Source organism: Coturnix japonica, chromosome 3 (genome assembly GCF_054131305.1).
Source record: "Coturnix japonica strain WE chromosome 3, WE-NBRP24, whole genome shotgun sequence".
Classification (NCBI taxonomy): Eukaryota; Metazoa; Chordata; class Aves; order Galliformes; family Phasianidae; genus Coturnix; species Coturnix japonica.
In genome coordinates, this window is record NC_140665.1 from 83080583 (window position 1) to 83106075 (window position 25493).

Here is a 25493-nt window from a genome sequence, read left to right on the forward strand (position 1 = left end):
TATTGGACAGAATATCACTGGGGAATCTGGAATGCTGTGGGCACAAGCAAAGGTAAGGGCTTGCAAGTTATCATACTGCATAAAAATCCCTTTGCCTTAAGTAATCATAAGTTAAAATACAGCCTCAAGTATGCTCTAAATCCTCTAAAAAATTATTATAATATATATATTTCACTGGTTTTTTTTTTTGTTGTTGTTTTTTTTTTAACATCTTAGTGACTGTTTTCTCTGCTATCCTGTTTTCCTTCTCCAATATTATTGCTTCTGCAGCATTTCTATCTTGCTCCCTTAATCCTGCCAACTCTTTCTGTGTCTCAGAATGTCATCCAGGAAAAGATGGGAACATGGCACTACAAAGGCATGTGCCAGAGATCACGCTCACTGTTCTTATGTAACACTTCCTCCACAACTCATCTGGCATCTTTCAAGCCCTCTAATTAGCTGCCAAGAATGCATCCTTTGAATAACCTCCAAAAATAAATAAAATATTTGAGAACATTAAGGAACTATGTGCTCTACTTAAGAGCACTAGCAGCAAATATACATATAATTGAATTGCTAGCCCTACTTTGTATGAAATGCTGGAATTCTCCTTCAAATGGTAAGTCTGTCTGGTCCTGTAAACCCCTAAGCCAAACCCAGGATCTTCTCCCCCCTACAAGAGCAGGTTGTAGTGTTGTGTTCCCAGTGTTTAAAATATTCAGTGTTTGTCTCTCTGTGCTGTAGTTTAAGGATGGCTATCAGGGTTATTCAAATAAATGACACACAGGTGATGAAGAGGAAACAAGCTCTTGCCTTCTCTTTACGCATAACTACTTTCCCAGGGAGAACCACACAACCACGACTTAAAATTCAGACTCATAATTTAAAATGATATATAATTATTCAGTAAAAATTCTCCAGTGTGATAGATAAGTACAGTGAGTATACTGGTCTCAAACATTTCACTTCAGCATTTTTTATTTGTAGAATCTGTTTTTATCAGTATTCAATTATTCATCCTGTACTTGCTGACAAGAATATGCATGAAGAAGGTAAAAGATGTCTATCTAATAGTTAGCCCAGCAGTTTTACAGAAGAAGAATATTTTTCACCATTAGTGATGTGATGTTCTTACTAAGAGTTAGCACTTGCTGTACAAATGCTAAGTAGCTTTCCAGCTAGGTTCTGCTGTAACTTTCAAGCTGATTCAGTGACCACTGAAGTCAAATTACCAATGACTTCTGACTGAAGTTTGGTCCTATGGACAAAATATTGCTGATATAAAGCTGAGCTGTGCATTCCTTTTTAATAACCAAATCTGACTCAGATCTGGAAGTAACAGATAACTTTTGATGATTTTGATAAAACTCATAAGAACTAATGGACTGCAGTCAGCTCTCATGAACAGTTTTTCCCGTGCATTTAAGCATATATACTTGGAGGTAGATCTCACAAAAGAAAAAAATCTATTCATTAATGTTTTTACTTTCTCATTTCCCCAATTCATTAAAAAATACTGAGAAGAGTATCACAGCATAAACAGTTCCTGTCAAATTTCTTGCAATATTCTCCTTTAGCAAGATGACTCTTCATTATTTCCAGAGAAGTAAATTTCTGTTCAATGTAGAGGCTTTGCCACATGCCATGACTCATATTAAGATTGGATATTATGAAAAAGTTCTTCTCAGAAAGAGTGGTGAAGCACTGGAACAGGCTGCCCAGGGAGGTGGTGGAATCAGTGTCACTGGAGGTTTCCAAGAAACATGTAGATGTGGCACTGAGGGCCATGGTTAGTGGGCATGGTAGTGATGGATTTATGGTTGGACTAAGACAATCTTAGAGGACTTTTCCAACCTTAGTGATTCAATGATTTCATTATTTCATATCAGATAAAAAAACTAAACTCTGACATCTGCTGAAGAGCTTGGTTGACTTCTTGGGCATTAATCAACATTTTCTACATTCTACATTGTTTGCAATCCAAACCCTTACGCATCCTGGTGATATTGAGGATTGTCCTCTCTGATGTGTTTCACAGTGCAAATTTACTTATTTCCTAGTTTGCTGCAGCACTTGACAGCAGCAGAAATAAACAACAAACTTCAGAAAAAAAATAGCAATTAGGTTTTGAAAAATCATTTGAAAAAAGTCAGGATCTGTATGGACTTTACAATATTCTATGCAAAGGAACTGCTGACTGAACAAGTCGATCTGGTGACAAAGTTAATCAAAAGAAGTTTAGACAGAGATGAGAAAGAAAGAGAAATACATCAGCTAATGGGGAAAAAATGTAAGACAGTCAGGAAACAGAAAAGTTAAACTGAAAGTGAGGAAATAGGAGAGTACAAGAAAGCCATTATCTATTCGAGATGAGCCACTGATGGAGATAAAGTAAATATTAAGTAGAAATCAATCCACAAGAAGAATTCCACTAGAGACTGGAAAAGCTCTTAGTAAATTCCCGTTTTATGTCCTCTATACAGAATTCACATAACAATCACATAATACATAGTCTATTTTTTTTTCCAGTTATATCTTTCAAAAAAAGACAGAAATATGTGCTGATATGCATTCACGCCACAGATGAATAAAACTGTCTGCACAGACATTTAGTGTAGATTTATGAATGAATCCTTTTTTACATACAGAAGACTGAAATGTAAATCTGAATTCAAAAATACAACCTCTGTCTTTTTATTTTTTGCTCACTGAAGAGAAAAATAGCCAGTGTGGGCTTTGCTTAAGCTAGAAGAGCTTTAGAGAAGCCCTTCTATTGGAGAAGAAATCTGCCATACTCCTGCAAGACAGAATCAAACCATACCAGAGAATAAAAAGAACAATGTTCGTACTGTATCCTGAGGAAAAAAAAATATATTTTCACATCTCAGTCCTCTTATTGCTTTCAGTCTATAAAAGGGGAAGTCCAAAAGTACAAAAAGTTAAATATAGTTCATTTTTGTGAACACAGAGGCAATAAAAAAAAAAGGAGAAAGGGAGAAAACCTTGTCAAATAATTGGCTCTTTCATAGTCACCATCAGTTTCTCTTAATCTTCAAGGAAGAAAATGATTATTGCCAGAATAGTAGAATAGTAAGCTTTTATTCTCATGGGAACAGTCACTGGGAGTAGCACCTAGCTGAGGAGCTTGAAGACATTTATTACAAGCTAAACCTAGGACACAACAGGAAACCCAGGACTCAACAGGAAACCCAGGACACAACAGGATTGCTGGATCAATATTTAGTTCTTTGACATATAGTTTTCATTTGCTGATAAATCTCAAAGCATTCTAAATAAATCTTTCAATATGAAAGTGTTTGTCCCATTATTACACAACAGAAGCATATAAAACATAATCTCAGTAAAGAGGCCAAATCCAAACCTCTTATGACCTACTAAGCCAAACCAAATCCACACCTCTCCAACACACTAACCCATACCAAATCCATTCTAATGTACGTACAGAGTTCTTTCAATCACAGTATAAATGTCTGTTTAATTGTCTATAAAACCATTTTAGAAAGAAAATTAACTCATCCCCAAAAAGTTAAGCTTTAGAAACAGCTACAGAAATATACTACACAGAATAAATGTGAAAATGCATACTATGGTGTTTTTTAGAGATAGAACTTCAATTGCATGCTCCTAATTTCTTTTACACTAGGCAAATAAAAGTCACGCTATAGAAAAAAGTGTATGCCATGTTAGGAATCTCTATGGTATAGTACCTCAAGTTTCAGCATGTGTGACTATTGCTATATATTGACTTTATGGAGGCAATCACTACTAGCGTCTACAGATCAGCAAAATTTCTGACTTTTTCTTTTTAAAAACTGCCATAGCTTTGTGTATTAAGCCACCAGAGGGCAGTCTCACACACTCAAATGCCCCCCACAAGGAACAAGAACAGGAAGTGGTGTGGTAATGCTCTTTGTTTCTAAGTCCAGAGCAAAAATTTGTATAAAATATAGATTTGCTCCACAATTAAAGAAAATAAAAATGCCCCATTTATTCTCACAAACATGACATATCTCTATGTGTTTTATGGGCTGGATTTTTAAAATGCATGTTAGTATGCTTCTGTAATTCTTCTTCCAGGAGTAAGCATGGCCCAGTTAGTAGCAAAAACAAGGAATTGCAAATGGAGCTACAAACAGAAGTTCAGACAAGGAAATATCTACATCTTTGCAGAGAAGCTCTCTACTGTCCTTGGATCATCTTCAGAGCTATCTACAAAAGAGTAAACCTAGGAGTATTTATGAAGCGCTTACGAAGCGCTTACGTCAGTTCAGTGCAGCATATGGTTTTTATTCTACTTACGGTTAAGTAGCAGGGTGGTGTAAGCAATTGAATGAGAAATGTAAACATTAATCCTCTCCTGATTATCTTTCTTACAGGAGAAAGCTACATATCTAATTTATAAAAGTAAGCCTATTATATTGCATACTCCCTAAGACATGCTGTCAACAGCCACGACCATGAATATTTTCAGGAAAACATTACTAATATAGAATCCCAGGCTTTTTAAAGCATTTTAATACATAATCACATTACAAAAAATAAAGATAAAAAATGAAGTAAATGAAGTATATCATTTATTTTTCCTAACAATTTACATAAGCTTTATGACTTTATTTGCAGGTTAATTTAGCATAAAGGTTTTCCAAACCTGGAGTATTCCGACATACATAATAACACAAAAATGTTTTATAAATAATATGTTAAAAATCGTATTTTTCTATTAAATACATAACATATGAAAAAGATAGAAGTGTTTCTGAAGAGAATAACATTAATAGGGAAGGTTCTGCTGAAAGTTTTAACTATTTCTACTTCACAGCTAATTTGAAACAGCAGTATTTGATAATCACTTTTTGAATACTTTTCACTTTTCAGTAGGTTGCAAAGGAATGAGTCGTGAAGGTCCAAGTACAGGAACACAATAAGTCTTACCCTCAGCCTTTGAACTTGGCAGCCTTGTTTCTCCGTCATTTTCAGAAAGTGGCCAAAGTTTGACTCATCAAGCAGGAGATACACTGCAATCCCTCTAGTAGATGCCTCTACAATTTCTCTAAAGATATCCACATCTGTAAACATATCCATAACTATGGCAATGACCTGAATAAAAAAAAACAAAGACACAAATTATTGTTTTATATACATATAAAACTCTTCACTGAGATCTACCCTGTAAAACTAACACTAATACTATTCATGCATCAGTCAGCTCTGCTATTTTCCATGTGCTACCATGTAACCGTAAAGCCATCTCAAGACTACTGAATTTTCTCTTTGAAAAGTCAGGCAATTGCTTGTTATTGCTTCACAACAAGCAGAAGACTCTGGCAAACAGATGAGCTTAGGGATGGGTGAAGTGAAAGCCAGTGGTAAGGAAGTGAATGGGAAACAGAGCAATATTAATACAGACAAAAAAAAAAAGAAATGGAATCACCACAATATAACTTCATAAAAGAAAGTTCAGATACACCCTTTTTATACAAGACAGTTGTTCAATCTAATCTAAATGCTGTTCTTTTTCATCATTTTCTCTAAAATAATAAGAGTTTGAAGAAGTCAGAACACAATGAACATCTGGAGCACTTTATCAGGACTTCAGGATCCATACTGACTCAGTCCACATGAAGGGATGAAACTTACTCAGGTGGTGAGACCTTGGTTCCAGGAGACTAGAGAGTGCTGCACACAAACTACTGATGTTCTTCAATCTACGGAAATAATGTAGGTATTTCTGATTTGGAAAAGTAGTGTACTGCTCGTAGTATTTTGGAGATGATAGACAACTGATTTATTGTTAGTGAATTGAAGCATTTGAGGAAACAGCATTGGGAGAACAGCTGTCTGTGTAACTTTTAAAAATGATATTCTTATCCATTAAAGTCCTCATAAAAAGTACCAGCGATACTTTTCAGTACAAATTTAAATCAAATTAAGTCTGTCATGGGTAAAAGGGCAAGCTTGATAGTGAGCTTGCTTTACCAATTTCACTTGTCTTTAAACTTTCTTTACATGAACATTAGCAGTGCATTTGTTGATGCAAGATCTCAACAAGGTTATTTCCAGAATCACTTTTGAAAAAAAGATTTTACTACTGTTTAACATCTGTTTCTGAAATTGCAGTGCTAATCTCCACCCCGATACTTACAAGAGGAAGCTAAATGACAGTGAAATCCAGCAAGGAACAGCAAAAATGATAGAATTCAGAGTGCAGCAAGTACATCAGAAAATTGGCTATTCCACAAATTCTGTTTCTTCTGGGCATAAGATTAATGTCCTGTGCCAGGAAAATTCCCTGAGGAAAAACACTTGAGTATTTTTGAGTACACTTCCAACCATTCTTATAAACTGCTGTTTTCTTTCCAAAACATTTGTTTCGTAAAAAAGAAGAGGTTTCTGCAAAAGCAAGCATCAGTGTTTTTAAAAGGAAATGTTGAAAGGCTGTGCAGACATGCAGGGCATACTGAATAGGGCAGCAGTTTTCGGCTGGAAGCTAAAACCACCAGGTTTCTGGGAGACCTTGCAGAACATAAGAAAGTTGTTGTCACCCTGATCAAAAGCGGCCTTTGGGAATAATTAAACATTTCACGCTTTCAGGGCAGAGAGAATAGTTGGCAGAGCAGAAACACTGATACCATGCGCAGCAAAAGTAGACTGTTGCCACTTGATTTGCAATTTGATAGGAAAAAACCCCAAACAGTCCAACAGCAAACTAAAAGTATAGCCAGAGCAGAAAATGATTTTTACTAAGTTTAATCATCTTATGTTGTTACTACAGTTCCTTTCTGCTCATCTTCCAACATTTTTTCAAACAGGTGAATGCTTTTCTAGGTTAAATTTTGGTTTTGAAGGCATCCTTACAGATGAAAAAAATCTACTGAGGTCAGTAAGTACAAAATAACCTCTAACACCGATGATAAGGGCACCAGCAGATACATATACTATTTTCCTCACCTCTGTCTTGAAACTAAAAATAGCTTTCAGGAGAAAAGCAGAGCTTCATATGTTAATGTTTTATTAAAAATCACATATACAAAACAAACAAAAAAACAAACGAAAAAAAAAACCAAAAAAAAACCCAACAAACAACCCAACAATTTTATTAAGTAGTATTCTGATGCAAGCATTACAAAACACTTCCATTGGTAAGCTGTGGTAGGAGTTGGAACAGGACATCCAGGGAGGTCATGGAGTCGTGATCCTGAAATGTGTGGATGTGGTGCTTAGGCGCATGGTTTAGTGGTAGACTTGGTAGTGTTAGGTTAATGGTTGGACTTGATCTTAAGGGTATTTCCCAATCTAAACAATTCTATTATCCTATAATGTTACTCTTTGAAGGTTAAAACAAACACTCAGTTGAAATTTCTTGCAAAACTAAGCAGATTATTGCAAACTAAGAATTAAGTACACAATAAGATGACATCATGCTGTGTATTATGAGGCTGAAAATGGAGGTTGATGCACAGTTCTGTTGATCTATCATACTATAATGAATAGTCATTACTCCCAGGAGTTGCCAGTTTGAGCCCCATTCACATGTCCTATGTTTACTTAAATTTATCTCATCTTCAGAAACAAACTCTGTCCAAAGGCTTATACAGGAGGAAGCTGCCCAGGCTAACCCCAAAAATGCAAATACATACATCACTAAACATCTCCTAAGAATGTCTAGAGGGAAAGGAACTGTTTATCTGGTCTGATAATAATAGGACAAGAGAGAATAGTTTTAAATTAAAAGAAGGGAGATTTAGATTAGATGTTAGGAAGAAATTTTTTACTCAGAGTGGTGAGATGCTGGAACATGAAGTCCCATCCCTGGAGGTGTTCGAGGCCAAGTTGGATGGGGTCCTAAGCACCCTGATCTAGTGGTTGGTAACCCTGTCCACAGCACAGGACACAGCTATTTTACTGACAACTTCATTATCCCAGTATCTCTGCTCCTTTCAGAAGTACTAATTACCATTCTTTGAGAAATGTCTTGCAGAGTGTGTCATTTAACACTTCATTTCCTGTAAACAGGAAAAAGAGAATCCTCTAGTGCCACTGCTTCCTTAGGCCAGGCTTTACTGGAGACACCTACCATGATATCAATAACCTATTAGTGAATAATGCTACTGACCTACATACACTGCAAGAGTATTGATTTCTTGTAACCTAAGGGAGGCTTACTCCAGACATCCTATGTCGAAAATCCATATTGCTGTGCTGTGCTTTTGACCACACCTCTGTTCCTTAACTGAGGCCAGAAGAACCATTTTTTTTTTAAGTGAAATATGTTGATTCTATTTTGTCAGCCTTCTCCCTGGTTCTCCAGTTGAATTTTTTTATGGTTCTAAGTTTCAGAGAGAATCTCCTTGTGGCACAGGCTTGATGTTGCTTGAATGTGGCCTTTCTCAGAGAGCAGGCAAGCAACAACTCTTGCAAAAAAAAAATTCAGAAAGAAGATACAGTAATTAACAGAAATTAAAAAAAAAAAAGAGAGACAAATATTGTGATCAGCACAGACAGCCTTCCCAGTAGGAAGCTGTATAACATGTCTATTGAGAATTACCATGGTTTCCAATTATATTATGCTGTGTTTTTATACTTGGGGGTCTAGAACACAGACCCAGGTTATGCTTGATGAAATTCATATTAACTGCATGTAGTCAGTCACCTGATATCCATAATTTCTGGCACTGTTTCTCAACACCACAGTGTTTCTAAGATTCTGGTTAAATTCACATTTATTTTCAAAATTATACTTAGCTCTGAAATGGTTTGCAAAAGTACATCCTTCCATTGCAAAAACATTCTTTCAAGCCATTGTGAATCGCATCTGGGTTGGCTGAACTGCTGGGGTCTCACACAGCAAATGTAGCAGATCAGAAATATTGAGATAAAGTCTCAGAGCACAGTATAATGAGGGAAGCCCTCCTTTGTAAACAAGAGTGTAGATACAATCACGCAAGCGCTAATCAAACATCTGAGTATGACCCATTCTCCTACAATTACTATGGCAGTGTAATGGAACAAATAGTGATTGATACTTATATAACTTCTATGAAGTTAATGTCTCTACTTGCGACATTATCATCATCAGAATTGGCTTCCTGATTTATCTAACTTCGCTCTGCAGTCAAGGAGTGATTGACCATACTCATACCATGTACTCTGAAATATACTTCAATTATTACACTCTTTAAGTGCAATTTAATGAACTGTATAGTGAAGACACTCCACAGGCAGCTAAGCTACCTCAGAACAAGCCCTCCCAGCCATCATGGTCCTCTTTGCCTCCTGCTGCTCCAAATCATTTGTGTCATCAGTTCTGAAGATTTACTAAGTACGCAGTTAAGAACTCAACGCGTTTTCTGAACACCAAGCTGTTGCTGATTGTCACATGCCACCTGCACACCATAAGCATTTTAAAGTGAAAACTAAGTTTAAATGGAATAAAAATTAATGTAAATATGTCCATAACCACAAAAACTTCTCTCTGTAAATGGCTGTTAGGTTTGCTCAGCATGAAGGAAAACTTGCTGAGCTCTGCTCTGTGACAGCGACAGGGCCCGAGGGAATGGCATGGAGCTGCAACAGGGGAGGGGCAGCTGGGGGTCAGGGACAGGGTCTGTACCAGAGAGCAGTGGACATGGAACAGGCTGCACAGGGCAGTGGGCACAGCCCCGAGCTGCCAGAGTTCAAGCATTTAGACAGCGCATTCAGACACAGGGTTTGAATTTTGAGTGGTTCTCTGTGGGGCCAGGAGCTGGACTCCATGACCCTTATGGGTCCCTTCCAGACTCAGGACACTTTGTAATTCTATGAACTTTTCTGCAGGTTACCATAACTCTAAAAACTGGATGAGAAGGTCAGGATTAGTTCTTCCACAAATGAAATTGAAAACAACACAGAAGAAAAGTTCTTTGAAGAGAAGACTGTCTTCTCTGAAAAGTAAATGTATAAAAGCCTTCTGCATTACCTTTCAGAAAATTACTGCTGGCTGAGCTAGGTTGTAACATACCATACACTGTCTTAAAATCACTCCTCTGGTGTTATCACTTTGAACTCAGACACTGGTAGATTTATAGGCAGGTATCTTGCAAAATGTATGGGAGTGAGCTGCATCAATTCTATAAATATGATCCATATCTATGGGCTTGGTAGCTGTTATTCTGGCTGAAGGATTAGTGAGATATCTGTCTGACTTAAGGAGGCACGACTCACTGCAGCCGGCAGCAAAGGTACTGATTCCTCTGCAGCTGACTTCTGCCAGGCAGTGCTGAGGTTCAACAAGGCAGGGAGAGGAAGAGGAAAGCCTAGGATTCTTTGCAGGGACTTTCCAAGAAGCATTTGTAAACCTAGCCGTTGGAAGGAAGGAAAGAGCTTGAACATTCTGCAAAGAAACAGCTGCTGCCCAGTGACTGGCAAAGCACTCATGTGAAAAGATTTAGGAAAAATTGAAAAGCTTAAAATAAAACTAAAGTTTATTTACCTAAATCTGCATAGAAAAGAACTGTCAAGACCATCTGAAACAACAAATATTCAAAGTATTCAGTTTAACTCTTTCCTTCCTGCTTGCAGTGCTCTCATAAACATGTATATCACTTCTGACATATAATACGCAAGTTGTTTTCTTTTCTAGGAACGGCAGCAGGAAGAGGTCCTATAGCACGGCAGATAACACAGTGCAGAAAATCATGGGTATTACAGAGGGAATATGTTTGGGAGCTTGCTCTACCCCTCCAGGAGTGGGGACAACTGCTTACATGGGTTCATAAAGATAGGACAAGGGGGAATGGTTTTAAACTGAGACAGGGGAGATTTGGGTTGGATTTAAGGGGAAGTTTTCTGCTCAGAGGGTGGTGATGCACTGGAACAGGTTACCCAGAGGGGTTGTGGTGCCCCATCTCTGGAGGCATTCAAGGCCAGGCTGGATGTAGCTCTGGGCAGCCTGGTCTGGTGGCTAATGACCCTGCACATAGCAGGGGGGTTGAAACTAGATGATCTTTGAGGTCCTTTTCAACTCAGGATATTCTATGATTCTGTGACTCTTCTCTTGCCATTGAAGTCCTTGCTCTGTCAGGTCCTATTCTCAGTGCCATGTGTGCTGCAGCTGGTTGGGTAGCAGGATTTTAATAATTGCATTTTGCTCTTCAGAATATTCTTATTCATTGTTATTTTGGGAAACTGCCAAGCTTTTCCTGAGGAAAGCAAACAGAAAGGAAATGCCAGGATTTTCTGGCGGCCTACAACTCAGCTAGACCAGAATGGAAATTCACGACGAAAATAAAAGGTACTTCTTTAGCCTCCAGCTTTCTCTGTGATGAATTTCAAAGACTTGATGCTTTAGAAATAATTTCTTATTTAAAAGAATATTAGCAACTTTAATATGTGGGTTCTCACCAGATACCTTACTATTCAGGGAACGTTCAGTCTACTTAAATTAATATGATAATATTAAACTTCTTATGTTAAATTTGTTTGTAAGTAGAAACACTCAATTAAACATGTGCACATTACTTAGTGACTGCCTAGAAACAAATAGTGCGTAACCATTGATAAGAAAGCCTTAATTATTTTTTATTAAGTGCCAATATTAATTAAAACATGCTTTATGCTAAACTCTTCCTAAATTGTACTGAGTTGCTGTGGAGGACTGAAAGTCTCCCGTGACACCTTGGAGGCCAGTCTCAGTCTTGAGATTTCAATTCAATGTTCCTAGCTATCTTGTGGCTTGTAAAGAAAAGCATGAATTTACTGCCAAGGATCTGAAAACTCTTAGTACTTGAAAGTACAAGTGGCTGCCATGCTTTGCCATACACAGCTAGATACATGGGGGAAAAAATAAAAAATAAAAGAATGGGAAAACAGAGAAAAGTACAAAATCTTTAAATTTTAACTTTTAACAACACTAAAATCACCCATTCAAACTGTTCCTGCTTACAAACATTCTTTGTGTCAAAGCAAACTAGTCTGGATCCCAGTAAGTCTGAGGGCTCTTTCTAAGATGTTCTCAAAGACATTTAAAAATACTTTTACTACTCATCAATCAATCAAAGTAAACGCATTAGACTTAAATTAGATAACAATTCTACAAGTGATATCTTACCACCCCTAAAAATAGATTTTGGTGGAGTTTCTCAAAGGGAAAACAGAATGAAGTTCTGAGTCAGCCTGCCTCTCCACTGCTCCATTCAGAGCATTTATACAGAAATCCTGTATAAACAAATTGTCAGCACTGAACCCCACTTCCTGGGATTTTACTCATTTAAAGAAAGTAGACAAGGTACCGAAAGCCATAGTTTCAATGAACATTTACAGGCTGTAGACTATAACCTATTAAAACAAGCAACATTACTTCAGAGTAGACAGCTTTGCTGGCAGTTATTAATTAAACACTTGGATACAAAGACTGTCCTTAGTTAGAGGCAGATTTAGGAAGAAGAGATGATTCAGACAAACTTTTCTAGACCGAGAAGAATAATTTTGCTTTGAAATTCTCTTGTGCAAGAATTGTGCAGTGTTCATCATTTCGGAGTTTCAAAAACAATGCCTTTTTGAAAATGTTTCTAAGAGCAGAGAGATTTTGGTCAACTCAAGTCAGGATGTAAACTTGACGCGTTTCAGACTTGCTTGCAGTTCAGACTTTGAATGCATATATGCAGTATGTTAACTACAGTCTGCAAGAATATCTTGGTGATGGTCTACCAAACATTCTTAGTATGCAGAAAAAAAAAATAAAAATCATACTTTTGTGATGGACTTGCAAACTTTCCAAAAGAAAACAAACCTATTTTGGTTCTCAGTACACAATTAAAGAAATATATCTAATTGCTGTATTTCAAATTAATGGAAGTCTAAACACCAGTGACCATTACCTGATTATACTTAATACTGAGAAACAATTCATAATTATATAATTAGTTGTTGGAGGTTAGCCACCTGTAGTTACTCAAAACCTCTTCTTCCAAAAGGTGAATTTCATAATCCTATGGAAAACTGCTGGTGAAAGTGTCTGGGAGAGAAATGTGGAAGAAAATCAGGAATAAAACTGGAAAGGAAGTCCTTTTGCTAGACATTATTAGATGTCCACAGAACCACAACTGATAGGAGAACGAATTCTGGTTAAAAACCTCCCTTAGTTTACTGTATATCAAAGGTAGCATGAAAGTGGAAAAAGTAATTCTCAGCGGATGTTCTTGTTTCATGGAGTCAATATGGTACAGTACCATCCTTTAGCAATTTTGACAGTAACTGCAGTTAGAAGATCTGGGTAGCTTACACCTAAAAAAGGGAATTCCCTAGTGCTTAATATACAGCTGAGTATCAAGGAGATCCCACAACACTGAAATAGCCTTTCATGCTCAGTGTTCAAAGACAGTTCAATGCCCAGGGTGGTTGTCTGGCCTGACATCTGGTCAGAAAACCAAAGCAAGATTCAATAAACACAGAAATAAAGACTACTCAATAGATTCAGGGAAGGGTGAGTGAAGAAAATGCCATTTCAAATACTGCGGATTTCATCCTTTTTGAAGATTATGGCTTTTGAATTCAACTTCATCTATTAGATTAAAACATCAATGACAGACACTGTAAGTATACATTTAGGGGCTAACTGGTTAATGGACAGAAGTTAAAAGCAGTTGTTCCGGGAGAACATTATGACAGGACAGAAGTATTTTTAGACATTAAATATTTTCATAATAATGCAAGAAAAATCATTATAACTTACAGATTTTATGGCCTACTTTCAGTTCCCCCGCCTCCTTCCCATTGTTCTCTCTTCCCTTCCCTTCTCTCACAAATTTCAAGGATCAAATTCTGTTTAAGAAGCACCATTCAAGTAGTAATATGGCAGCGAAAACAAGAAATACTGACAGTTGAAACTGAATTTACTGGTGACACGTCAGTTATAGGCTAGTAAGAAGGAAAGTCATTGATCCTCCTGAACAAATAGAAGAGAATGATTACTGACAAGCTTCCTGAGGGCTTAACTAACAAAATTCTCTGTTCATCCTGTACATATATCCTACATAGTCATCTTTAAATTTTTCTCCTTCGGCTACATGACCCAATAAAATGCCTTGATAAGTAAAATTACTATCCCTGCATAAACACCAATGGCAACATTTAAAGAAAGCAAGAACAGTGGCATCAGATCAGCATTTTGCAATATATATTACAGACTAGCATACAACTGCATGACACATCCTTACACCAGAGCACCAGGTAAAGAAACAGCCAGACAGATTTCTTTAACCATTTATTTTCTTTAACAGGGTTTTACTGAGTAGATATCAGCTCTCCTTTGTTCTGCTTTAGGAACCTCCACTGCAATCAGGGAGAAACTCATTGTGCCACCTACTTATAGAACAGCCACAGTTAATGGTGCAACATTTTCTTAACGACCACATGCTGACTGCCTACATCTCAATGTCACCTATTTTAAAGACAGTTTGTGAAACTAATTAATTATTGTCTGCAAAGCACGTTGAGATCCTCAGGTGAAATCCATTACCCTGGCATTCCTGACTATTTATTACAGATCAGATGAAAATGGGAAAATAATTGTAGACTAGCATGAAAGCTTCAGTAGAACGTCCTAAGATAAGATTAATCTAGTTAGTAAGTAATTATATGTAGCTTTTTAGGGAAAATAATTGAATTTAAATATTACCAAATGGAGCAAGATGTCTGAAATAGTAGGGAAGTAATTTAAGTAAAAAAAGCTCAAACCTCCAATGGAGCAAACAAATGAAGCAGATAAACAGTTCTAGAACCCTTGCAGACCCTGGAGAATATAGATAGCAAATAGGAACTTCAGTAGCCAACAAGATTTAATTTCTTGATCAAGCACAGCAATTAAATAAATGAGAAGAAAAAAAAAAAAAAAAAGAGGAATAGCAATTAAAATTACTATTAGTTAAAATAGTGATAATAATAATAATGCTATTTTTTAAAATACTGTATTTTAAAAAGCTATTTTAGTTTTGAAATCTTCTGATAAGTTTTTAAGACAAATATGGTGATTCTTGCCTAAAGGCAAACCTTCTGAAGAGAATGAGACATTTGAGGGAGCGTCCAGTCAATAGATAAGAAAGGAAACTGGCATGGTTTGGGCTGAGATAATTTCATTTGTAGATGCTGGTATGCTGCTATATTTTGCATTTTTGATTAAAGTAGCAGTAATGACACATCGATGTTTTAGTTATTGCAGAGCTGTACAGAGACAAGGAAGTCTTGGTTTATCACACTGCCCTGCCAGCAAACAGCCGAGGGTGCACAAAGAGCTGGAAGGGGACAGAACTGGGGCTGGGCAAAGGAATATCCCATAGCATGTGGTTTCATGCTGTTCAATATAACTGGGGGAAAGAAGGAGGAAGGCTTTTCAGAGTGAAAGTGACTGTGTTCCCAATAAACCATTAGGAGTGCTGAGCCCTGTTTTCCTGCGAGTGGCTGAACATCTGTCAGCTGTAAGGGAAGCAGTAAATTAACTCCTTGGTTTAGTTTGCTTTTGCATGCATGGACTTTGCTTTCCCCAGTAACCTGTCTTTATTTCAACCCATGAGTCCTCACACCCTTACCTTCTTTCCCTAGCAAGCAGCTGGGTGGTGCCGAGCTGCCTACTGTGGTTGAACTGCAACAGAAACAAGTTGAAAAAAAAAGAAAACCCTTTCTTATTTATTTCTGCGAGGCCTTTTTCTAAACTGATCTTTTGGTCTCAGTGTAGGCTCAATTTTGAATCTTTGTCAGAAAAGCCAAATAGCTTAATAGTGATCTTTGTGGCTTTCTTTGTTTCCCGGTATATGCATCAGCTTTCACTGATATGCACACAGGTCCTCAGCAAGTCCACAGGACAAATATTAATTAATCATTTGCAATTTGGTATCATAATAATGCAAAATAATAGGAGATATTTTTTGGCCTTTCTGGCATAAACAGATCAAGTAGCCACAATGCTCCATCTTTAAGATCTGGTCTGTTAATTTAAATGTAAAAGTTTATTTATAATCTTTACAAGTTTAATCAGTGTGTTTTACAATATTTTCCTACATCAGAGTCATAGGCTACTTTCAGGATGCACTTTCAGCCATGGGCAGGCAAGGAGACTTTTTGCTCACAGTCTACTCTCATTTTTCTCATCCTCAGAGGGACGATGTGAAGCACTCATTTGTGTTTGAATAGGCAGCACAGAACAGTTATTAAAATAAATGAGTTATCAATGTGCAATTAGCCAAACCCTTCATACTCACTTGAACTAGTGACCATTATTGTAAATAATGCAGTGCTATTATTAATGGCTATAAAAGAAACAGGCTATCAGAAGCCTTCCATTCTACAGCATCATGTACACGAGACCATTCTCCTTCCTAAATAACACTCCTCCAGATGTGCACTCAGTGCCAACTATACTCCTTCTCACACATGCATTTGAGTAGCAATAATCCGGGATCTCAGTCTGAAGCATGATGAACTTCTGCAATGAACGTCTGCAAGAAAAGCAAATCTTTTGCTAGGGCAAAGCAGTCTTTTCTTCTGCCATAGAAGACACCAGGATATAGAAGTAGGGGATGAAAAACAATCTTGGCACCTCCTGCAGCTCTTCAGGATCTTTCCACAACAGCTTTCTTTGAAAGATCAGCTGCATATCTGCACCAGTTTGCAGCTCCAAAACATTCCTGTGCTGAACAGATACATACTTCATGTGCATGTAAACATGAAAGGTAGGGAAGACATAGAAACAACTGGCTTGCGTTGATAGCAAAAACAGAAGCACTTTCTGAACTGTAGGGAACAAGAGCAGAAACACCACTGAATAAGCCACCCAGGAACTTACATTAAGCTATGTTCAGGTGGAAACTTTTCTCTTGAAAAATGTGCAAAGCATGATAAATAGCATAACATACTACTTGACTGGTGTTGAAATATGGATAAAGATGAGAACCTGGAATACCCTGATGGAGGAGAGGTGAAAAATTTATTCCAAGAACACTTTGGAAAGTAATCGCCTTTTGATGCAAACTAGTACTTTTCATATAAACATTTTTTCTTAATGAAGTGCCTCTCTGATCTGAAAAAAGAGCTTCCCTTGAGTAACTCACAAATTCATGCCAGTAGGGCTCTCTGCACCAGGCTGCTGTGCATTCTCTGCATATGCACTGCTAAAAATCACATTTTCTACAACAGTTTGTGTGTGCACTTACACTGACTAAAAAAGACATATTCAAATGTTTGCCTCTTTCCTTCCTATATATATATAAAAGTGTGGGAAAAAACAGCACTTGTTTCTGATGTAATAAGATGCAGCTTTTCTCCTTTCCTTGTGGCCAGCAGGGAGAGGGAGGTGACTGTCCCCCTCTACTCAGCTCTTGTCAGGCCCCATCTGTAGTACTGCATCCAGGCATGAGGCCCCCAGCACAGGAAGGACGTGGAGCTTTTGGAGTACGTCCAGAGGAGAGTCACTAAGATGATCAGAAGGCTGGAACACCTCTCCTGTGAGGAAAGGTTGAGGGAACTGGGCTTGTTTAGATTGGAAAGACCTCACTGTAGTCTTCCAATACTTGAAGGGAGCATATAAACAGAAGGGGGAACAGCTGTTTATGAGGGTGGATAGTGATAGGACAAGGGGAATGGTTTTAATCTGAGACAGGGGAGGTTTAGCTTAGATATTAGGAAGAAGTTTTTCACTCAGAGGGTGGTGATGCACTGGAACAGGTTGCCCAAGGAGGCTGTGGATGCCCCATCCCTGGAGGCATTCAAGGCCAGGCTGGATGTGGCTCTGGGCAGCCTGATCTGCTGGTTGGTGACCCTGCTTGTGGCAGTGGGTTGAAACTGAGTGATCATTGTGGTCCTTTTAAACTCAGGCCATTCTATGATTCTTGCTGATGTAAAAATGCTTACAGCTATTAAGAGCCTTCCCATGTTCTGAAGTTGCTGCCAGGTGCTGGTACATCTGCATGTACTACAGCTCTGAGGCACAGCTTTCAGGTAGGAATCTTTCACGCAGTGCATTATTTTGGTCAATCATGAGCAGTAGGTGGTACTTGAAAATATTCTTGACTTTTATGAGTGATAAAAAATATGATCTATATTATCTTAATTCAGGCAAAACTGGGTGTTTTTGTTGTTTGTTTTTTGCAGTGGAAGTGTTGGGCATGCGACAGGTAAGATTTTCCTGACGTTTATATGACTATCACTTTAGTGGGAGGTATTGCTAATAGGTGAACAGTTAGACTGGATGATCTTTTCCAACCTTGGTGATTCTATGATTCTATGACTAAGCACATGCTGAAATGCAGCCTAAATAAAAAACAGTATTTCCAGAGAACAACAGTTATTTTCTTGTGCCTGGCATCAACATGGAAGGAATAATGTGCCAGAAAGAAATGGCAGAACATGGTCCAGAAATAGGGGAGTGAAGAGTCCTCCCCATTTTATTTGGATAAGACTGAAGGATTTCTGCTTAAGTGCTAAAAAACCAAACAACCTTATGGGCAAGAACAATTATTACAAACCCTTGGGCAGGTGGATTCCAGATTAAGCTCTCAATGTTGTGCTTGCTATCCCCAGTATGAGTGTATGAGTGCCCCATACTTTGCACGTCTTCACAAATTACTCTAAGCTAATATTAACATTTATAGATGAGAACTTATATGTTTAACTTCTGTGGTATGAGAGAACATAAACTTCTGAAAAAGTCTAAATAATTTGCCTGAAGATAAATGGGAAGTTTGTGTCCCAAAAGGAATTTGTTTGCCACTCTTGCAAGTTCTACACCTATGTTTCTCATTTTTCTTTCTTTTTTTTTTTTTTAATGTAAAACATGTTTGCATGGAACTAAGAAACCACTCTAGCATTTTAGCTAATTCTAGAGGATATTAGCATAGGAATACATTTTTAATATTTACAGCCTTCTAAATCATTCTCTACATACCTATAAAATTAAAACTTATTGAAGTCACCTACTTTTCTGCCATAAAAGACTTAGCAAATCTACTAGAAAAATGAGCAGCTTTTTGAATTCCTCTTAAATTACTTGCAATAACACTTAAGTACCTATTGAAAGCTTTTCATATGTAAAGCTCAAACCGCTTCATAAATGTGGGAATAACACTATTACATCTACTTTTATCTGGGAAACCACAAATGGACAGGGTGTGTGTGTGCGTGTCACACCGCTGTTCTGTGCAGGGACATCTGAGTCAGCCCTGGCTCATTACTTGTGGAGCTGGAAGCAGCCTGGTCACGCTAACGCTGAGTTCTGGTGAGGTGAACCACCCAGTTTCTTGGGAATCTGCTTCTGCACTTGACCGTTCCATGTATACAAATTCTCAGAGCCTAATGGCTTGCATTTACAGTGATGCTGAGCATCCCAGTCCCTGTCAATACAGTTCCTGCAGCCGTGCAGCTGCAGAGCCCAACTGGGCTCCCTGGTCTGCCATTTGCAATCCTCTTTGCCCTTTGGCTCACTGTCACGTCAGATGATGAGATGCTCAGGCACAAAGCTCAGGCATGGCAGGCCTGGACTTATAGAATGGCTTTCTCCAAGCAAATTTCATGATTTAGAGAAAAGGAATAGTACCAAATACCCGGTCTCTGAGAAATTATGGGTTAGATCCCCAGTGCTAACCACGAGGCTGGGACCACATGTTCTGAGGTCGGATGTACTCTTAGGATCAGTTCTTCGAAGGTGCATTAAGGCTTGTGCTATACAGGCAGACAGATTTCATTATTGTAACAGTCTCTTCTTGAGTCAAAATTCATGAATCTGTTACTCTTATCAACATCAGCTGATTTTGCAGCCTGGAAATGGATGCAGAGATAGGATAAGATCTGGTGAGATTCCAATGGACACAAATATTGACAACAGGAGTGTGTTTATGCAGCTTTTTTCCAAAATAACTTCCAACCAAATCAATTAGGAAATTATATCTGAAAAGAAAAGCAATGGCATGGCCCATGGAGAGAACATGTTCAAACAGCTGCCTAAGATCAAAAAGCTGCATATAAAAACTATCAGAATAATTAAAATATCAGAATTGAGACCAGATCATTGGGGAAGATCATGTCTACATGAATGAGCTCAAAATTAAAGCCTTACCACTGGGATTTGTCTCTGTACCACAGCAAACCGAACTGAATGCAGGGGCAAAGATTCACTGCCCTTCAGATGTCACCCACAAGGCACCCAAAAGCCTGCCTGAGAATGAGCAAGTCAGAAGAAGCTGCTGAATGATCCTCAACATCACAGAATCAGAATCACAGAATGTCAGCAATTAGAGGGGACCTCGAAAGACCATCAGTGAACACCTGGCAACTTGGAAATAAATGGAATATTTAATTTGAGGTTTTCTTGGTTCTGTTGTTTTTAGCAAATCCGAAGGAGATGGTGTAATATATTAATACTGAAATCCTTCCTGGGAAGCCTGCTGACCTTCAGAACTAGCTGTGACTTTGAAATTAATTAAAAATGTCCTAAGTGACATGCCATCGTCAGCTTTAATTTAGCTAAATGCATTAATTTAGCTAAATATGTTAATAATTACCATGAAAGGACTTTCAGCGACGTCATGCTCAAAGCACTCCACATTTCAGGCCACGTAGCACACTGCTAGTTGAGGCCACTGCTGATAGTCAGCTTTCCAGAGAAATTCCAGAGTGTGTGTGTGAATGCCCACTGACATAAACACTGTAGAACATGTTTACACTCTTTGTTTGAAGATCATTTAACATCACTTTTTTCCCCATCTTTTACAGGTAAACAGATCTCCTCTATTGGGTTTACGTAGTTTGTAGCAGTTTGTTTTGTTTTACTGTTTCAGACTAAAATCCCACCAAGACCTATGAAGAAGCAATTTAAGAACCAGACCAGAATACATCCATGCTCATGATTCACATTCCAGTTGCCACAGACTTTATTCATAGCTAATGAAAAATATATACACTATGATGCAAAAATATGATTCAATGTATTTATACTGTAACTCAGAACTGTAAAGAGTTCTCCAAAATTTTGTCACCTACTCATATCCAGTTAAGATCACTCAACAAGTCGGCCAAAACCAAGTCTGTTGAGCAAGGAAAAATTCTGCTTATACCTCAATCCATTTCTTTTTGCATACATTAAACTCCACGGGTCCCATACAAAGGGTGTGAAAACAAGCAGTTTTGAGTACGTTTCATTTTGTTTTTTAAAACTAGAACCTCAGTGTGAACATCAGTGTGAAATGAAATGCACCAAATAGAATGTTGTTGTCGCTTTAAGTGTCTTTAAATCAAGTCAGGGAGCTTTCTGCATTAGCAATTAAAACACCACAACATTCTATTTCTCATTCATTACAATAATTTCATATCACATAACATTATAAAATTGTGCTGCTAGAAAATTTCAGTCAATGTACTTTGCTAGAAATACAGAAATAAAATCTTTATATATCTAGTTCTTTGTGTTCTTTTAAAAATAATTACAGTTTATGGAAAACAGTCTGTCAAAGATCATCACCTAATTCATGTTTGAGATACACAACTCAGATTGGTAACTTCAATTTCCGTAATTAAATACTATTATTATAAATTTCAGAAATTAGAGCTTTCCTTTTTCAAAACATCTCTATTTCTGTTATTTATAGTCTACTATCTTCAACACAGACAGCTGTGTTATGAACTAATGAATGATAATATATTCAACTGATACGCTTTTTCTTTTATTTTTTATCTCAAGGGACTATTTTATATCATTAATGCAGCAAGACACCTCCTCTGAAAATATAAGCAACATCTCTATGAAATTTAGCAAATATTGAAATTCTCACCCCAAAGATTTTTGAAACCACCCTAACAAAATTCAGAACAAATACATCTATGTACACACTGTTAATACGGGCACAGTGTCATAATAGTCCATTAAAGTATTTATCAAGGTATTTTTTTTCTAAATATTTAAGTATATGAAATATTTTAAAAAGCCCAAACCTAGAAACTATTTTAGACATTTCTATCTCAACAGCTAAATTCCAGATGATCAGATCTTATTGCTTTTTCTTTCATTCTTCTTGCTTGCATACCAGCTTGCATGAAAAAGTATGTATGTTTCTAATACAGATTGGGCAATCATTTCAAAAGTCTCAGAGTACACACTGAGAAACTCCTCTATGGAATCTATGGAATTTTCCTTGTGTGTGAGTAGAACAAGCATGTGCCGTGTGGCAGAAAATAACAAAGTCTCTGTCCCAAGAACAAGCTCTTCAGGTTTGTTAGCAGAGAACTCAATAATTTCAGTTCAGGCAAGTCAAAGTAAGTTAGAGAAAAAATGATTTTTGCCCAGATAAGCAAAACCAATGTTTGCTCTTTCTGCATCATGAGAAATTTGTCTTGTTCTAAGAACTGGTGTTTTTATTTTCTGCAACATTCACATGTGTATCCATTCCTTTGGGATAGACACTATGGAATATGTTCCATGCATGCCTCAAACAGTAAAGAACAACTGAGTGATGAGATAGCATTTGGAGAGGGAAAAATCTTCCACCTCTTTCACTGTCTTGTTTGGATTTCAGATATTCAGATATTCAATTCAGTTACAATTTACAGTTTTTAAAAAGGAAAGCAGTTTACTTATGCCCTGGTTTCAGGGGCAGAACAGGGGTAACTGACATCAGCTGGCCAAAGGTACATCCCAAACTATGTGGCGTCATGCTGAACAATAAAACTGAGGGAGGAGTTGGCTGGGAGGGCTGCTGCTGCCTGGGGACTGGCTGGGCATCGATCAATGGGTGGTGAGCAATTGCACTCTGCATCACTTATTTTGTAAATATATATTATTATTTTCCCATTATTTCCTGTCATACTAAACCATCTATCTCAACCCACAAGTTCTGGCGTTCTCCCAGCTCTGTCCCCTACTCACTGGGGGAAGAAGGTGAGTGACTGTGCAGTGCTCAGCCACCTGCTGGGTTAAAGCACAACAGGTTGGAGGCGCACAAATCTTTTTAGTTGATCCGTGGATGAAATCAACTAAAGATGTATGTTCATTTTGTATTACAAGTTTACTGTGGCACTATTTAATAGAAATGGATAATTCAAATATTTAAAACATGATTCGTAATGATAAACTGTTAAGATCTGTAGGTGTCAATTCTGCAATCCCATATGCTTGTTAAGTTAATGGAACTTCTCATGTACATAAATTAAAGTGTTTTAAACCTTTCAGGATAAGGGATCTAATTTTGCTTCAAGAAGAAATGCCTGTAAAACATTTTTCAACTTGTCTGAAAAATGAGACAAACTGTGTATGTAATCCATTTTTGTAATGAGTCTATTGTAGTTTCTGACACAGCTTGATCTCTAAATTTCACCCTTGCTCCAGTAAAATTAGAAAACAACATTTAAAATTTCAGCTTACTGCAAAGTAAAAGAGAGGATGAGTAAGATGGCCCTAGCCAGGCAATAACCACTCTAATCTTTTGGACCTATGATTGATAATGAATATTCAGAAACTTGCCAATAAAACAAAGTGATTTGACTAGCAATCTGAAAGGATTATCATACTAAATATTGGTATTTCATACATCAGGGAAGACAGAAGATGGGGTGGAATGACTGAGGCCGTGTACTACATGAGATCAGGGATGAGAGCAGAAATGTCTGCACATTACAGACCCCATGCACAAAATCACAGAATCAGAGAATTTCTTGGGTTTGAAAAGATCTTTGTGATCATCAAGTCCCACCATCAGCCTGACTTACTGAGTCCCATCCCTAAGCTGTGTCTCTCACTCCCATGTCCACACTCCGAAAAGCCTCCATGGATAGGGAATCTATCACTTCCCTGGGCAGTCTATTCTAAGGTGTGACCACCTCTCCATGAAGAAATTATTCACAATGTCCAGTGCAAATGCCCCTGAATGCATGAAGCATGCCTTATTTCTATCAATTTGATGCTGATCCCCATGGAGTCATGCCTGACTGATACATGACCGAGCGGAACAAGCCCCTAATCAGGACAGAGTTCCTGCATCAAGAGCCTGCATTGCTGTATAGCAGCACTTCACATCAAGCCTGCACCTCCATCACTACATTTAAATTGTGCATAAGAAATCAAATCATCTCACTAATATGACTTCCAGCTCAAGTGACTGTCATCATAATTCAATAAGCCTGAAATTCATGAACAAAATAGATAGTGATATCACCACAAAAATAACTATTTCAGCATTATTTAATTCTAGTCATTAATATAATATGATCACACAGAACTAAGAGATGAAACAAAGTGACTGCAAATAAAAAAGCAAATAGAAGTATCAGTCATAAATTCCCAACTTCATCTCTATGCTTATTTTTCCTATTTTGAAAGTATTTCCTCTGAGCAAAATAGAGCTTTTGTTACATTTTAAAGCAGCTTTCTGTATATTTGTTTTAGCGCACATGGAAGAGCTGAATGATATTTTTAGACCTATCTCCAGAAATGACAGGTTACTGACCTCTATCAAAGTCATTGTGCAGTCACATCTACTGCCTATTATGAAAAACTAAAAAGAAAAACACGAAAAACAAACAAACAAACAAACCACAGCCTTGACAGTGACATTTCAGGCAATTATTCTGTTTGTGTGCTATGTACCATTAAGCAGCAACAAGGAACTACTATCAGAAGAGTTAACAGCCTCAGATATTATTGTTACTTAAGCTGCTGGCTGGAGCCCCAGTTCTGCTGACTGGCAATTTGTCCCTGGCACTTGAGTGACATCAGTTCTACTGTCACTGCTGTCCCCAGTGGTTCTGATCAGGAGGTGCTGTCCCCTAGCAGTAAATTCTGCATGGCTTAAAAAGGTCTGTGCATAGTGTCTGTAATGTGCAGGCAGGTAGCTCTGCTACTGCTTGGGAAGGTCCCACAGAGGATCAGCAGGAACCTGCTTTTCTCTCTGCTGGTTATTCCACCTTATCCTTGTTTATGTCTGCCATACTGAGCATCAAAAGCCTAGTAGGAAAACACTAACTGCAATACCTTCTGCAGGCAGATGCCACTCAGATTCACCTGAATTAAAAGGTGATGTCTAGTGCTTACCTAGTGCTTAACCCATAAAGGAAGTTTATTGAGCTGAAGTGCGGCCTGCTTGGGAAAGAGTGCCTGCAGCTCCAGGAAACAGCATGAAAATGAGGCAGAGATGTTACACCTGCTGTTTGAACTGAAGGCACACCCGTTTGGCCACCTGAGCACACAGCCTTGTGCTTCTGTTCTAGCCTGACTGCTAGTGGATGAAGCAGATATCAAAGTTCTCTTTTCATCTCTGAGAGATACAGCACAGAACTTCTCACATTACCTTATCAGGGCTTCATCTCTCACAGCAGAGCGCTTGCAGAAGCAAAAAGGCCTGAGGAGATCTGGTGCTGTAGTTAGCAAAATCTCTGGATAAAAGGCACCCCACCAAAGCTTTCTGGAGGCAGCTCTGTGCCCACATGCCTGGCTGTGAGGGCAAGGGTCACAGCAGAGTCTGAGTTTGAGGAATTAGTTCTAG

At 37.9% G+C, this 25493-nt stretch overlaps 1 protein-coding gene across 2 annotated transcripts in view; it reads right to left on the reverse strand.

The window, feature by feature from the left end:
* The window catches only part of SACK1B (scaffolding CK1 anchoring protein B), a 48785-nt gene that overhangs the window by 10373 nt on the left and 12919 nt on the right, over nt 1–25493 (reverse strand). For both annotated transcript variants that reach the window (XM_015859222.3, XM_015859224.3), the window contains exon 3: nt 4936–5100. In XM_015859222.3, the coding sequence (XP_015714708.1) occupies nt 4936–5100 (165 nt within the window). The remainder of the gene's footprint in view (nt 1–4935; nt 5101–25493) is intronic.